General features: G+C 40.1%; 1 protein-coding gene across 2 annotated transcripts in view; it reads right to left on the bottom strand.

The window, feature by feature from the left end:
* Positions 1 to 4,852: 4,852 nt before the first annotated feature.
* RIC1 (RIC1 homolog, RAB6A GEF complex partner 1) overlaps positions 4,853 to 15,721 on the bottom strand; it is a 46,532-nt gene continuing 35,663 nt past the window's right edge. For both annotated transcript variants that reach the window (XM_054397410.1, XM_054397412.1), the window contains 9 exons: positions 14,164 to 14,271; positions 12,583 to 13,311; positions 12,102 to 12,260; positions 11,861 to 11,994; positions 10,548 to 10,834; positions 9,563 to 9,757; positions 6,574 to 6,751; positions 6,244 to 6,432; positions 4,853 to 5,888 (listed from right to left, as the gene is read on the bottom strand). In XM_054397410.1, the coding sequence (XP_054253385.1) occupies positions 5,603 to 5,888; positions 6,244 to 6,432; positions 6,574 to 6,751; positions 9,563 to 9,757; positions 10,548 to 10,834; positions 11,861 to 11,994; positions 12,102 to 12,260; positions 12,583 to 13,311; positions 14,164 to 14,271 (2,265 nt within the window). In that variant the 3' untranslated portion in view covers positions 4,853 to 5,602. The remainder of the gene's footprint in view (positions 5,889 to 6,243; positions 6,433 to 6,573; positions 6,752 to 9,562; positions 9,758 to 10,547; positions 10,835 to 11,860; positions 11,995 to 12,101; positions 12,261 to 12,582; positions 13,312 to 14,163; positions 14,272 to 15,721) is intronic.

The following is a 15,721-nucleotide window of genomic DNA, read 5'->3' as shown; positions in this document are numbered from 1 at the left end:
TTTAGAGCTTGTTATGTATTCTTAGAGAAGAACAGTTAAAAAGCTTTGCCAAATCACCAGCCCAAAGTCCTATCACAAAACTGTGGTTACATAATGTGAAATTGTGTAAGTGTGATTTCTGTTTTGAAGATAGAGCACGGATTCTCGTTCTTGGAGGAAAAACTAGGGGTTTCTTAGTCACCGCAGAAAAGGTTCTGTTGGGCTAGGACACTTTATCACAGAATCATACACAGTCCAAGAATGTTAAGGCTTGAAAGGGACCTCTATAAATCTAGTCCAATCCACCTGCCAGAGCAGGATCGCTTAGGGGAGGCTGCACAGGAATGCATCCAGGCAGGTCTTGAAAGGATCTAGAGAAGAAGACTCCACACCCTCTCTGGGGAGCCTGTTCCAGTGTTCCATCACCCTCACTGTAGAGAAGTGCCTTCTCTTGTTGAGATGGAACCTCCTGTGTTGTAGTTTGTATGTGTTGTTCCTTTTTCTGTCCCTGGGCACCACCAAAAAGAGAGCATCCCCTTCATCTTGATACCCACCCCTCAGATATTTTCAGATGTTAAGAAGATTCCCCCCTCAGCCTTCTTCTCAGACTAAATAGCCCCAGTTCTCTCAGCCTTTCTTCATAAGAGAGATATTGAAGTCCCCTGGTCATTCTTGTAGACTACCTTCTGTAGATCTCTCTCTCTCTTGAACTGGGAGCTCAAAACTGGATACGGTATTCCAATAGCTATGGTTCTGTCAAAGCTGCAGATGGAGCTTGAGAATATACCAGGGATAAAGCTGAGACTCGACCAGGAAGTGTAAGGCAGTTTAGGGAGATCTAGTCACTGCCACCTGAATTTTAGGCAGGGTGCCAAGCACTGCTGGTCATTAACAGAACAGGGGTTTAAAAAAATTTCCTTTTCAGAAAGCTTTAAGATGGGTCTTGAACGTTAGCAGTATTTTGTCTAGAAAGGAACAATCCTGTCTGAGACTGGAACAAGTACAAGCTTCAAAGCCAATATACAGAGGTGAACTGTGCCCATGCATGGTTCTGGGATATTGCTTTTTCTGGGTGGTGGTGGTGGTGTTTCTTTCTTTTGACAGGATCAGTAAGCTGAAAAAAGTTGTTCCTTACATCTGAAGATGTTCAGGTAGCTTCAAACCCCACCTTTGGTAGTCCCTTCTCAGTGCTGCCTGGTAGGAAACTCCTTGAGTTTACTTACTTCAGGTGGTCCATGATAAATAGAAAACTCAGGGCAAATTTTATCTTTCTGTTAGAGCGCTATGAGAAAGCTCCTCCCTCCTCTGTGTTTAAGCATGGGGTTACTTTTGCTACTTATCACAAACTGGCATTCATCTCACTGCCCCCTAGAATATCTCAATCTTGAGCTCTGTGGTAGGAAACAATAATAAATTGAGTCTGTAGCCTTTTTTTTCCTCATGGGGGCTCTCTTTCAGCTGAAGCAATCTTACCACCTTCAGCAAGTCACCCATTATCCTTTATATCTTTATAAAGGCAGGCAACATCTCCCCTCACTTTATAATAAAAAGAAGAGACCTTTTTCTGTACAGGTTCTGGCTGGATTATGCCTTGGTGTATTTATGTTTACTTAGCTGTGGCTCTCAGTCTGTAGCTGAGAGACACATCAGCTCTGAAACTGTGTGAAGTGATTGCTTTGGACTAAAACACACTAGTGGAAAAACTAGCTTGCTTTGGCTGAAAAAAGTGATGGTGCAAATTACCCTCAGAAACAGACTGACTGAAGTGGCCTTTGCACTTACACCCTGTGAGAGGATTTTTCATATGGGTAGCAAGTAATCCAACATTGTTACATTTTCAGAGGCAGTTGTGTACAAGATGAGAAACAGACCAAGCAAACTTGATGATATGCAAATGTTACTGCAGGAGGAATCTTTCTGTGCTGTTAAATGCTAAATGGTCAAAGTAAACCAGGCTGGCAAGAGCCAGGGCTGCCAGTTTTATGTGAGCTGGATAAGCAAGAGGAGACACACAGAGCTGGAATTACATAGAAAATGTTGACCCTCCTCCCCCAGGTGGTTAAACAGCCCATTTTTCCTACGTTTAGGTTGAGGTTATAGTGCCCATTTGTAGATAACAGAATTTTTGTGGTGGGTTAACCTTGGCTGGCTGCCAGCTACCCACCAAACCACTCCTTCATGCCCTCTCAAGCAGGCCAGGAGAAGATGAAGAAAAAATATGCAGTTTCTATGAGAAAACTTGCTCCTGCCTGAGCTTTCCATGGGCTGCAGCTTCCTTCAGGCATCATCCACCAGCTCTGGTATGAGGTCCTTCATAGGCTGCTGGGTGGGTAACAGCTCCTGTTACAATGGGTTGCGGGCACAGAGCCTGCTTCCCCACAATCAAAAAAGATTTAACTGCTAAACAACACAGTAGTAAGATACTGACATTAAGAATCTTAGTCCATCAGCTCATATATGCATTTACCTGTACAGACGACACACAGGCTGGAGGGGATCCCTGCTCCAGTTCCTGGAGCACTTCCTCCTTTCTGGGCCTGGCTGGCTGTGGGAGTGTTCCTCACCTCTTTTATTTCCTCCCTTACCTCTCTCACAGCTGCTGCACTGCATTGTTTTACCTGTCACTAAATATATTACAGAGGGGAGGTAACAAGCTTGGCTGGTGGGGCTGTTTGAACTGGCTGTGCCTGATACAGGGGTAGCTCCTGGGCTCTACTCACAGAGGCCACATCATTGCCACCTCAACCCAATACACATCTTTTCAATACAAGAAGTAGATGCAACTTCAAAGGCACATTAATAAGATAATTTTTAAACTTAGGAGTTTGATATCTTCATCCTGTGAAACAGACCAGAGAAGTGTAAGGTGGCAAGCTGTAACAATCTTAATTTGTCATGGGTAAGAACAATCCCATCATTACAGGTGGAACTGCTGGAGAGCAGCTCTGGGGAAAGAGACTTGGGAGTCCTGATGGACAAGTTCACCATGGGCCAAGAACGTGCCTTTGTGGGAAAGAAGGCCAATAGCATCCTGGGGCACAGTAAGAAGCGTACTTCCAAAAGGTCAAGGGAAGTTCTCCTCACCTTTTCTCCTCTGCCCTGGTGATACCTCATCTGGAATACTGTGTCCAGTTCTGGACTCCCCAGGTCACAGACCAGGAATATACACTGAAGAGAGTGCAGTGCAGAGCCACTAAGTTGGTTAGGAGACAGGAACATCTACCTTATGAAGAAAGGCTGAGAGCTGGGTCTGTTGAGCCCGCTGGAGACTGAGGTGGGATCTAAAGGGTGAGTGTCACACTTGTATCAGTGGTGCCCAGTGACACAAGGAACAACAGACACCAACCAGAACTCACAAGGTTCCATCTCAGCATAAGGAAAAAATTCTTCACCTCCAGGGTGGCAGAGTACTGGAAGAGGCTGCCCAGAGAGGCTGTGGAGCTTCCATCTCCGAAGGCATTCAAAACCTGCCTAGAAGTGTTCCTGTGTGATGCAAGCTGATCCTGCTCTGGCAGTGGGGGTGGGCTAGATGGTCTTCAAAGTCCCTTCCAATCCTTAACATTCTGTGATTCTGTGATTCAGGAGGTAGTTTATTTGAAAGTTTTCTCAGCAACAACCTACTTGAATTCTAGTAATTTACTGTAAAAGGCTTGAAGTCAGAAACAGTTATTTTCCAGAGGAGTAACTTAAGGTAAAGTTGAATACATTTTTCTTTTAATTGCAGTATAACAGCAGTGAAATTGATATACAAAATTAGCACATAAGATTTGCATAGAGATAATTACTACTAAAGTACAAACTTCTAAAATGTCACAACTAAAAAGATTTAATTGCTAAACAACAGTAGCACAGTAGTTAGATACTAATATTAAGAATGTCAGTATATCATTTAATGTATGTTTTCGCTTGTTCAGATCCAAAACCTGAACAGCAGAAAGCTATCAAGGTTGTGCTTGACTTACATCATTACCACAGAACCACAGAAAAGTATTAACTTGACGCACAGTTTATTTAACATAGATTAAGCAGGTTCTTTTTAATCATAAAAAAGTTTTTAAGTATCCCCTTTATAACAATAATGGATTTTGATGTGAGATCACAACAAGCTTGTAGGTATGACAGACGTTATCTGTAACCAGCAGCTACAATGCAGACTAAACATAATGCTGGAACTCTTCAATGAGACTTCTTTCCTGTAACTTCAGTATCAGCTTCACCTCTTCAATGTAAATGCAAGCTGCATTCATTAAAACCTCCAGCTTTCCAAGTAACACTTGCAATTATTGCACTTGTACTGGTTGTATTGGCTTAGTAAAGCCATTCTAGAGCAACACTTTAATATTTGTACATTTTAAAGCACTTCACCTTATCTACAAAGGAAATAAAGATGACAGAATCACAATTTTTTTCAACTTAACTGTGAATAGGCTTAATTTTCAGAGTTAAAATGGATGTGCATTTAGTAACTACATGAGAAAAGCAACAGATGCTGTAACTACCCTATGATGAGTACTTTGGTCCATGTCAGTAATCAAATGATGTTATAAAAAATAAACTAGTTTATTTTGTATAAAATGAGTAATGTTGCATTTTTGTTCAGATTGCACAGTACAAACAAGCTAATATCTAAATTAATACTGTTACAGGTAGTTATTACATAGGGACAGCAGCTAGAAAAAATAGTACCTCAAAGCAACAGATTTCTGCAGCCAGCTTTCATAACATTGTATGAAAGTTAAATATGTCTTAGTTACAAGTATGCATATTATAAAATGTATGAAAAATGTTTAAGTATGAGCTGTTAAACTAATTTTCCATAGCAAGAGTATACGATGATTATTTACATTTTAAAAATCAATTTTTCAGAAAAGAATTTACAATGAAATAAATAACCTTCAGCAATCCCTCAAACCCAACTACAAGATCTGTACGTGGCAGTAAAAAACCCAGGTAAGCCACCTTGTGTCAATATTAGGTCAGTAAAGTACGCCTCATCCAGAAAGAAGTGCAACTCTGCTTTGACTTTACTAGTCACCTAGGATCATGCACAATACATACAGGTACCTTCAAATAAGGTACAATCTTGAGTATTTGTACAAGAGTATTCACAAAAACATACAATATATTTTACAGTCCTTTAATACAAAAAAACAATATCAAACCAATCTCAACTGCATTGATCGGACATCTCTTATGCAGGCAAGCTGCAAAGCATAAATTTAATCCCCTTTTCACCTTTTAAACTCAAGCAAAAGATAAGTAGTTTCCTCAAAACATCTGTTGGTGATGCAAAGCTACTGATGCACATTAGCTGAACCTGTCCCCATAAGTATTCGATGTCTCCCAACACTATTAAGAATCAAAACCTAAAACTGCAGTCTGAAGATTGGATCAAAAAAAATAATAATCTTGCCTCCTTTTGAAACTAATAAATGAAATTGCTGCTTAGTTATCCCCACTAAAGTTTTCAAAGACTAAAATATTAAAAATAAAACTAACAAACAAACAAAAACAAGACCAACCAACCAAACAAAAAAAATTCAAAACCAAAATATGGAAGTATGTCTAAGAGCTGGTTTGCTTCCTTTCACACCTGATGCTTGGGAAGTTGTCCATCTTCTGTTTACGACACAACACAGTCATAACTGCCTTCTTGGAAGGAATCCTCATCCTCTGTCTTAGACTTGTCCTCTTCATGCCTGCTTCCACTGCTGTTGCCAGCATCACTCTGAGGATTAGTGCCATGACTAGTTGAAGTCCTGCTTTCTTCAGCTCTAGGGTTCACTTGTTCAATAACCTTAGAAGGATTCACAGGTTGAAAAGCTTCTGGCTGTACTTGCTCTTCTACTATTTCACTTAGTTTCTGGATCTGCGGTTTGATGATATTTAGAAATGGCTTGTACCCAGGGCTAGGAAAATAATGGTAAGGAACACCATGAGTGAATTAAAAACTAGTACTTCTGTCATATGCCTGAAAAGCAGTGTTTCTTGGGAGATGTTTAATATAAATGAGTATCTTCCATAATCCCTCCTGTACAGAACCCTCTTTCTTAGTTTTAACAGAACGAAAAAGGGAAGCATAATCAAAAAATAAAAGCTGGAATGTTGGTTGTTTTGGGTTGGGTTGGTTTCATTTTTCCCAGTTTGAATACAGTTGTAGTTAGTGACTGTGCTGACACTCTCTGCAAATATGCTTTTAAAGAATTGTCTCAGGTAGGGCTGAGATAACTCTAAGTTATTTTTCAGGTAACTAGTATCACTTACCAATCTGTAGAAGCCCATTTGTCAACAGCATATAGGCCAGTCTTGATATTCTGACAGATTTCTCCATCAATATCAGAAGACTGCATTACACTGAAAACCTGGTTGATTACCGAAGATTCTCTAAGAATAAGGCCTATGACAATACACCAATCCAGGCATCCTGCTTCCATGAAGATATGTAACAAGTACCTAAACGGAAAAACAGTCATTTTATTTACTTTTCTACTCTGAAGACAAACCCCCTGTATTACTCTATAAGGAGTCTTTCTTTCTCCTAAGGCTGCATACGAGCTGTTGTTAAGTTTCAAATGCAAAGCTGATGTTACTTACCGCAGCTGGACCTGTGACTTGTGTGGTCCTTTACTAGCCAGTTCCAGAGAGAGATGTTCAAGCTCTGACTGAGTTAAACTTAAACTGGAGAAGTTTTCATCTACCATGGTCCAGTCACCATCTACCATAGAACTTGTTTCAGTCAGGTCTGTGGCTGAACCAATGCTGCATTCATCACCTGTCAGAAACATAAGGGAAAAACTGAAGTGCTCACTTCAGTAAGGACTTCTTACTGCTCCCTATGGAACTGACGTGTAACACAGCAATGCTCTGCTACACATTGCAATGCTAAGAAGTTACCTCAGGCACACACCCATCCCACTTCAGCCTTCTCCTTGTTGCACTATAGAGTAGAATAATTATTACAGGAATTACCATTTTTTTCTATCAAATAAAAATACTTCTGCAGAAAAATATCAATAAAGTAACCTAAAAACATGTTGGCAATCATTGCAAGAACGCAGTGACAGCTCCTTCCATACTACAGTCCTAGAATTAAGTCTGTAGGAAGGGTTGCAGACTGTCTAAAGATGTTCCTTTCTTAACCTTCAGCTTTGTTAAAAATTAAGATGAAATAGCAAGTTCTTCTCTGCATACAAAACCCTGAAGATTCTGAATGCTTAGTAATGTAAATATTTACCTGCACTAATTATGAGAAGAAGTGTCAATGTAGCCACAGAATTTTCACAGAACAGTAACAGCAAAGCTAAAACTGATGGAGGCAAGCACAGATCTCCACAGGCTGCGTGAGGTCCAGTTGTTTCCGAGTGAAGATGTTTATTGCGTTACACAGACAGATTATATACTTTTCTTTAAGCAGAGATGGCATATCCTAATTGGCTATTAATTACTGACATGCTTTTAAGCAAAGCATATAATAGGTTATAATTAGTAAACAACCTTTTTAACACATCCAACCAAATCCTGTCCAGTCTTTCTCTTTAGTTACAAGATGTTTACCTTCTTTCCCAACTCAAAGACGAAACAAATCCTTCTCTAACTGGAGCAAGGGCCAGCCTCTCTCCACATAAAACTATTACAGTGGTGAGGCATGAAGGCAGCACCTGCCAGAAGAGTTTCCTTATTAAAGTAGATGTCTTTTCTATGGAAAACATTTAGGAAGTCACAAAGTTGTTTTATTAGCCTCTTGCCCATAATGCTATCTCTGGGTTGCTTACTTATGAAATTACTATTATTAGACTTCAGCTCACACCATTTTCAAGACTATTAACTTAGGTTCACTTTAGAAATAAAATGCTTCAAAATGTATACCACAGGTCATTAAATGCAAATGCCCTCATCTGTGTCAGAAAAAACAATGAGGTACTAGTTTATAGAAACAGTGGTAGTGGCAGTCAGCAGCACAATATAGTGCAATTAAAAGGGAAACAAATTTTCCCCATTTTAATTTTCCCCATGTGGTTTCTTGGACTGCTCTACACCAAACTTACTTAAACCTAATGTATTCTTGCAGTCTCCAGAAGTAATAGACAAGACAAACAGGAGTGAAAATAGAACAAGAGAGTACCCAAGCTGAAGGAGAGAATATCACTCTTTTTTTATTTTTTAAAGCCTGTCAATTTGTTAAATAGCAGCTACAAGGGCTCTGACTCTCACAGGAGGTCCCAGCATCTCAGGGAGATTGTAGGTTCTTAGGGCTTTTGCCTAATAAAGTTGAAATCACTTGATGTAGACGCTGCTGAAAATGCTACTCTATACTTAAGAGTAAGAAAAACAGATGAATGGTCAGACACATTTCTGGTCTCTTGACTGTGGTTAGGAAAAATGCATAGAAAATGAAATTCCCCTTTGTATTTTCATGAGTTGAATTGTGTATTTGAGTTTTCATATTTGAGAGCAGCCCTTCAACATGAGCCAGCAGTGTGCACCTGCAGCCCAGAAAGCCAATCGCATCCTGGGCTGCATCAAGAGAAGTGTGGCCAGCAGGTCGAGGGAGGTGATTCTCCCCTCTACTCTGCTCTGGTGAGAACCCACCTGGAGTACTGCATCCAGTTCTGGAGCCCCTATTACAAGAGGGATACGGACATGCTGGAACGTGTCCAGAGAAGGCCCATGAGGATGATCAGAGGGCTGGAGCACCTCTCCTGTAAGGACAGACTGAGAGAGTTGGGGCTGTTCAGTCTGGAGAAGAGAAGGCTCCAAGGAGACCTTATTGTGGCCTTCCAGTATCTGAAGGGGGCCTACAAGAAAGCTGGGGAGGGACTTTTTAGGGTGTCAGGTAGTGATAGGACTAGGGGGGAATGGCACAGAAATAGAAACGGGTAGATTCAGATTGATTGGATGTTAGGAAGAAGTTCTTCACCATGAGGGTGGTGAGACACTGGAACAGGTTGCCCAAGGAGGTGGTAGAAGCCACATCCCTGGAGGTTTTTAAGGCCAGGCTGGACATGGCTCTGAGCAAGCTGATCTAGTGTGAAGTGTCCCTGCCCATGGCAGGGCGGTTGAAACTAGATGATCCTTGAGGTCCCTCCCAACCCTAACAATTCTATGATTTTAGAAAAAAAAAAAACAATTTAAACAAAGCCACAGGAAAACAGGAAACTATATTTGATTGTGATTTCCTCAGTTTCCACAATAAAGAATGTATCTAATATCTTTCTAAAGAAACTCAAACCTGTGCCAACCTGCAAAAGAGGCCAACCTGTGCAAGCGACAAATGTAAAACGCTTAGAACATTCCTCCCAGTCAGACTGCAAAACTACTACATTTCAAGTTACCACCACAGACAGTAACTTCAGCAAATAACAGCTTCATATTCTGCTTCAAGTAGTTAAAGATGTATGACAGGCATACATCCGTTATAAAAATTTCAGTTCAATTTTCAACATGTCTTCTCCTCTTTTCTTTTCACCTTTCTGAATTATGGTTATCAGAAGTTGAGAAACAACAATACATCAGTGGCGTGTAAATACCAAAACAGAAATGTGTACTTACTGATGTATTTTTCCAATGAGCAGATGAGACTAACCTTTACTTAGCAGAGGAGAAAGGAATGCATCTTGCATGTGTGGTCCATGGGATGAAACAGTGTCAATCTCTCTCTGAGAGGAGCTGATAGTGCCAAGCCAGCTGCGACTCCTAGGTGTGTTTGAAGCCTCTGTGTCCATTTCCATATTTACAAAGGTATCTGCAGACTGAGATTTTAGCAGCTGCTCCCCTATAGCTAAAACCAAACAAAGTCATGTAACCATCACAAAGTAAATTTGAAAAGTTATCTCCAGGCTCTTCAGAAAGCCAAAACTTATATTTAAGTAAATATTCAATCAGTTTGCTGAGGGATCACCAAAAGTGAATAAATACAGTAAGTTCGGTATTTCAAGAATTGCTGATCAGTTTATGTCAGAACTGGCATAAAAGCAGTATCAGCTGGCAAGTGTTAGCATCAATAGAACAAAATAATGGGGCTGTTAGTATCAAAAAGATGAAGACTTGGCAGCTAGTATCAACTTTGCTCTAAGAAGATAAACTAGATGAACTGGTAGATTAATAATACAAGGGGGGTTTACAGCATGTCCTCAAAATTCTTAACTTTTAACATAAATCACATTTAAAGTATTAGGAACATTGCTTTGTTTAATGTAAAAAAGTATCAAAGCAAAACCTCATCTAAAGACTACATATAAATGTTGATTCTAGTGATGTTCTGTAGCAGACTTTACATCAAAAAGCAGTATCGACATTAAACTCAACATCCACAAAAGTGATATCCCATTCAGTGCACCTGAGAAAGCAAGAAACCTCAACAGAAAGAGGAGAGTAATCAGACTACACAAGAGATGCTGTCTCTGCCAAATCAAATCCCTTCAAAACAGCCTGTGTGAAAAAGCTGTGTAGGTGGCCAGCATCAGCCTGTTCTTTGGTTGGCTGAATTGAGAAAGGACAGACTCAGATTGATGGGTTTAGAACTGCTGGAGGGAAAAACCTAAAACAAATCAATGCAGATGTTACAGCACCTGTCTTGCACTTTCCATTCTTGAAAGGTGAATTAATAGATGGAGCTGGTATGACTGGAAATGGCCAGAGGAAATCCTCATGTAACTTTTTCAGAGCAAGCACAAAATCCTCCACGCGGGCAGCCCTGGCTCGCTCCTTACACAGCCAGCCGATCAGCTCGAAGCCCAGCTGTGCTGCAAAGCAGCCCAGGTCTTTCAGCTTGATTTCTTCCAGCAGGCGCCGAGCATGCCGCCAGAGCATCATGTCAATGTACATGTTCTCTGCACAGTCACTGTCCTTGCTCCACCTATAGACAGACAGACCAGAGAACAGCAACATTCAGGCTGATAGTGAAGCTCAGCTGGAAAGGCTTCTGGCTGCAACCATGGTGTATCAAGTGACCAGAGTAGTAGTGGGAGCTTACTATACAGCAACAAAAGCAGTTTCTACCTATCCTTGCTATTTATGTTGACTGCCTCATCAGATTAAGTTAAATATGGGAAGGAAGTTGCAACAGCAGCAGTGTCCAGAGAGTATTACACTATTAACAATGCAGGAAAAAACGGAGGAGAGAGAAAAGGCAGATTGTCACTGCAAAGTGACTTCTGAGAAACAAGTGTAAAAAACAAGTTAAGTATTAAGTCTAGGACCCTTCCTATCAAAACTCTTAAGATAGTACTGTAGAAGATTACTATACAAAAGCATCTGAACTTGTCCTAAGATTGTTTTGAAGGTCTTATGTGGGGAAAAAAACCCCAAACCCAGGATCATATTGAATCTCAACTCAGTGCTGCCTCTGAACATTAATACTGATCCATATGAATTGTGCACATACAACAGTTTAAAAGGGATTCAACCCAAAGTGTAAAAGGCTCTATTTATGGCTTGGCAACACACTGCTAGATCAAGATGTACACAGTATCACAGAGCAATATATAGTATGACACTGCAGTACTGTGAGCTATTCAAGAGGTATCTTTCACAAGAACAGATCCTTCAAATGGGAAGCATGCAGCCTCACTAGCTATTTAAATGACTACATATGCATGCCGTGGATACAGAGGCTTTTTCGTTAGCAATATCCTTGTAGTAGCCTGCATGTATATACACATGAACACACACACACACACGTATTTACATGTGTGAGAATATATTCTCCCGAGAATTTTAGAGAGGCACAGACATTACAGAAGTGGGAAAAAGGCAAATGCAGAAGGATGTGGAGGAAGACTACAACAAATCTATCATGTAACGTACCCCTGTAACTTAAACCATTAACAGAGTAAGTATAGTACCTAGCAAGTGTGGAAGGGAGGACATTACTAGCAGTTACCTTTTTCCAGATGGGCCAGAAGGCATACTCAGTGTTTTTGTCAAGTTAAATTTGCTATGGAGATTCTCTGCCGACTGGGATAAACTAATGCTGCGGTGTCTGAAGAACTCAAAGCCACTACTTGAACTAGGTTCCTAAAAAAAAAGAAAACCCAAACATACAGTCAAAGGAGTGAGCACGCTTTGTAACAGCAAAGCTAATACAAGGTTTGGTGCACAGTATTTACTGTTTTCTCACAAACCTGAGTTGTTGGTGTAGCTGGGGGTGTCTCTGTTTCTCCAGAGCCAATGGCTTTAAGAAATCTAATCATATGACGACAAAGATCCCATTTTCCCTGCTCCAAGGCAGTATTAAATAGGAGAGTAGCATGTTGTCTGCTAACTGCTGGAACTTCCATATTCTGCAAGTTAAAAAAGCATAATTAAGTCACTTACTTTTACCATTGAGCAACAAAAGTCCTATCAAATCAAGCCACATCATGTCACATTGAAGTATACCAGAGATGAGAAGCAGCAAATCTCATGCTATTATTTTCCTTCTTGTAACAGTAAACTAGCCACTTACATTGCATTACATTCCCCTCCTTTGTAACTGGACATAATCACAGACTACTGTTAAACTAAAATTTTGTTTAACACATGTAACTTGGGCATGACAGCATTTTTTAAATGCTACACCATTAGCCAGTATCACCTCTCTTGCAATGCATGAGGCACCATTACCTGTAGGATAATAAGATAAGAGGCAGCTGTGTCCAAGTCCTGGGCCATTAAGCACTCCTCAAATAAGTCCTTTGGGTTTCCAACAGCAGCAAAAAGGTAATTCCACAGGGCATATTCTGTCTTCCTAGCACAATGAACAACTGTCTGCAGGAAGAGGGGGAACTCTGTAATGAACTTCGCCACAGTGGGAAGCAGAGGGTCGGGAATGGGTTCCCGCGAGGTAGCTTCTTCTTCCAGCACTTCGTGAAGCATCAGTTCTAGTACATGAGGAAAGTATGGTAATGTGGCACAGGAGTGGGCCAAAAGCAAGGCTTGTTCACCAAGGTTCCTCACCAACAGCTGGCGTAAAATGTGATGGAGGTAGATCTGAGAGGTTCTCTCAACAATGGAGAACGGAAAGAGAACTTCTAAGTGTTCTCTAGCACTGGTTTGAGTATACAAACAGTCATAGAGCACAGTGTCATTAACAGCACCAAGAACCAAGGCATCTTCAAACAAAACAGCCAATGGGTATATGTTGATGTGGAAAGGCAGCATGATCCGTCTTGACAAAAAGGAATGCGGTTTTCGATGATCTCTGGGAAACAGGGGAAGCCAGACTTTCATACCTGCCCCACCGCAGCTGAGCCACAGAGCCTCCAGTAAGTGACGTTTCTGTTTGTTGATCCTGCAAGTCGTCCATACATTTTCAACAGACTGGGCTAGGACGACTGGAGCACAAAAAGGCAACTAGTTAAGAAAAGAAAAAAAAAAAAAAAGGAAAAAAAAGGTCAGAATTCATTATTGCTCTTCACCCTCTTCAGAATAACTCCGTTTTTCAACTAATCTTCAAATGTGCCATTCTTCTAACTGGAAAGGAACTGCTTACCTCTTTACTGTACTCTAGCACTTGGGAAAACACCGCTTATTACTTACATAAATCAAGACATTTCCTTGACTTTTTAACCTCCTTATACTTAGCTAGAAAGCCAGAGGAGTGAAAATAAGGAAGGAAAATAAAAACTGGCTTTCTGCTTATTCAGTTAGCCCAAACATCAAACTTAGAACTGACAAAAATCACTACAACCACCAAAATTGCTCAAATTTGATTGAGCTGCAAACTCTTCATCTAAACTTTCCGTATTCCACTTTCTCAAAGTGCTTCTTTCATGCAGAAATGTTTCCCTCAGTACAGAAAAATTCAGAAGTCACCGATTTTGGTAATGTTCCATAAACATACACAACAGTTTTAGACAGACTAGAGATTTTGTCATTGGTGCACACTAAATTCTGTGCAGGACCTTTACACTTAAAAACTCATCACTTTCACTGCAATGCAAGAAGTAAATTCTTCAGCTAGACAGTCACACAATTAAGTAGTAACATTTCACAGATTCTTAGAGAAGAAAAATTTAAAAAAACCCCAAAACACAGGATTAGTGATTTTCTTCCAGCTAATAATTCAGCCTGCAAGTATAGATGCTGCCTTGAATTCCTTGAATTACAGACCTCTCTGTTTTTATGCCTGTACCATTCCCTTCCAGAACTTCAGACAATGACATGTTTGAAGTCATATACAATATTCAACATGCATTTACTCACATGTTTCCTTTGATTAGGATTATTGTCCTTGTCTCGTATCTGGGGTCCAGATCGATCCCTTTGCAACATGATGAGTTGTCCTGCTAAGTTTAGCATAATACTTTCAGCCTCACAAGCCTAAGGATAAAAGAGTATTATGCAAATTATTTCAGCTTTTTGACCTCATCATTTTACCTACAACCATAATACAAGAAGATTAAAGTAACTGCACTGCCGTACAGAGGTGACCAACAAAAAAACAACAAAAAAAACAAGCAGAACTAAATACTCACAGATAGATTAATTTATGTATTTTTTGTGCAAAGGAGTAAATAATGGAGTTTCCTTGATCACTAGATTCATTCCATGTGTTTACTTGATATGGGCTTTTCCCCATTATGCCTCTTGGCATCGTCAAACCAACAGTATTTAAAGAAAAATAAAGCTCTGTGCTTATCAGTATCACCACTATATGACAGCCAGTATCTGACTGCAAAGACTAACACTGGTACACAAGCCAAAGAGCTGAGCTAAATTGTTTGGCCCCACTTGTACAGCACCTTTAACTTTTACAAGCTGCAGTAACAGAAGAATGTTTCGAGTCATGTATATCAAGAAAGCGAGTATTATTTCCAAAGATTTGTATTTCTGAATTGTTTCATGTTAATTTTAAACCAAATCACTAATTGGAGTTAATACCATGCTGTGCATGAAGTTTAATTTTAAAATACACGCGTAGAGGTCTTGTATGGCAAATTTGCAGCATCAGGGTTTAAGGTCACTAATGATTACAGCACTGGAAAACTGACACACTTCACTATGTCAGACACGTTTTGTCTACAGTGCAGTGTCATATTCAGTGCTAGCAGTAATACTTTTGATGCAGAGAATTGACAAAGTTTGAAGATATATAGACTCTTAGGAAAAAAAGGAGCAGTATTTCTTCAGTCTGAAGCTAAGTTTAAAATATTACTAGTGCTCTAAAAAGTTCCAGTAGCTTTTTCTCAAAATTAGGAAACATTATCAGTCAGAAAGTTCAGGAATAAGGACACCGTCTCACAGCAGGACTACAGAACCATAAGCATGTGGCTTTTATACATGCTTGTCTAACACCTTACCAAAGTCTTGGGACACATGTACAGCATTGTGAGAAATAGAATGAACTGAAGGAAGCAATCAACCTTCAGATTTTTATTTCTCTGCCACTGCCTTCAAGTCCACGAGTGGCTTTAGTATGTGAAAAAAAAAAATATACACCTTCACATGCCTACAGGCTTGTCTCACAGACAACACAACTTCCAAAATATCTTAAGGCAGCTGCTCTGACCAGAATACGTGCTTCATGCTGCAGCTACTCAAATAGTAAAGTGTAGTTTGTTTACACCACAGACAACAAAATCTAAATTATTTTTTCACTGTGTCTTCAGTGGCCTGAATAATTTCCTGGAGTTAAGACAGGGCTCCAACTTCACACTTTATTCAGTGTTTGGCTTCTGTCCTATCTCCTAAGAAAACTACTGGGAGAGCTTATCTAACTGCAGTTTAGTGTAGCAAGAAATTCACTAGAAGTGACCTTACA

The sequence above is a fragment of the Indicator indicator genome, chromosome Z (genome assembly GCF_027791375.1).
Source record: "Indicator indicator isolate 239-I01 chromosome Z, UM_Iind_1.1, whole genome shotgun sequence".
Lineage (NCBI taxonomy): Eukaryota > Metazoa > Chordata > Aves > Piciformes > Indicatoridae > Indicator > Indicator indicator.
Note: the sequence above shows the minus strand (reverse complement) of the source record. Positions and strands in the feature narration are given on the sequence as shown.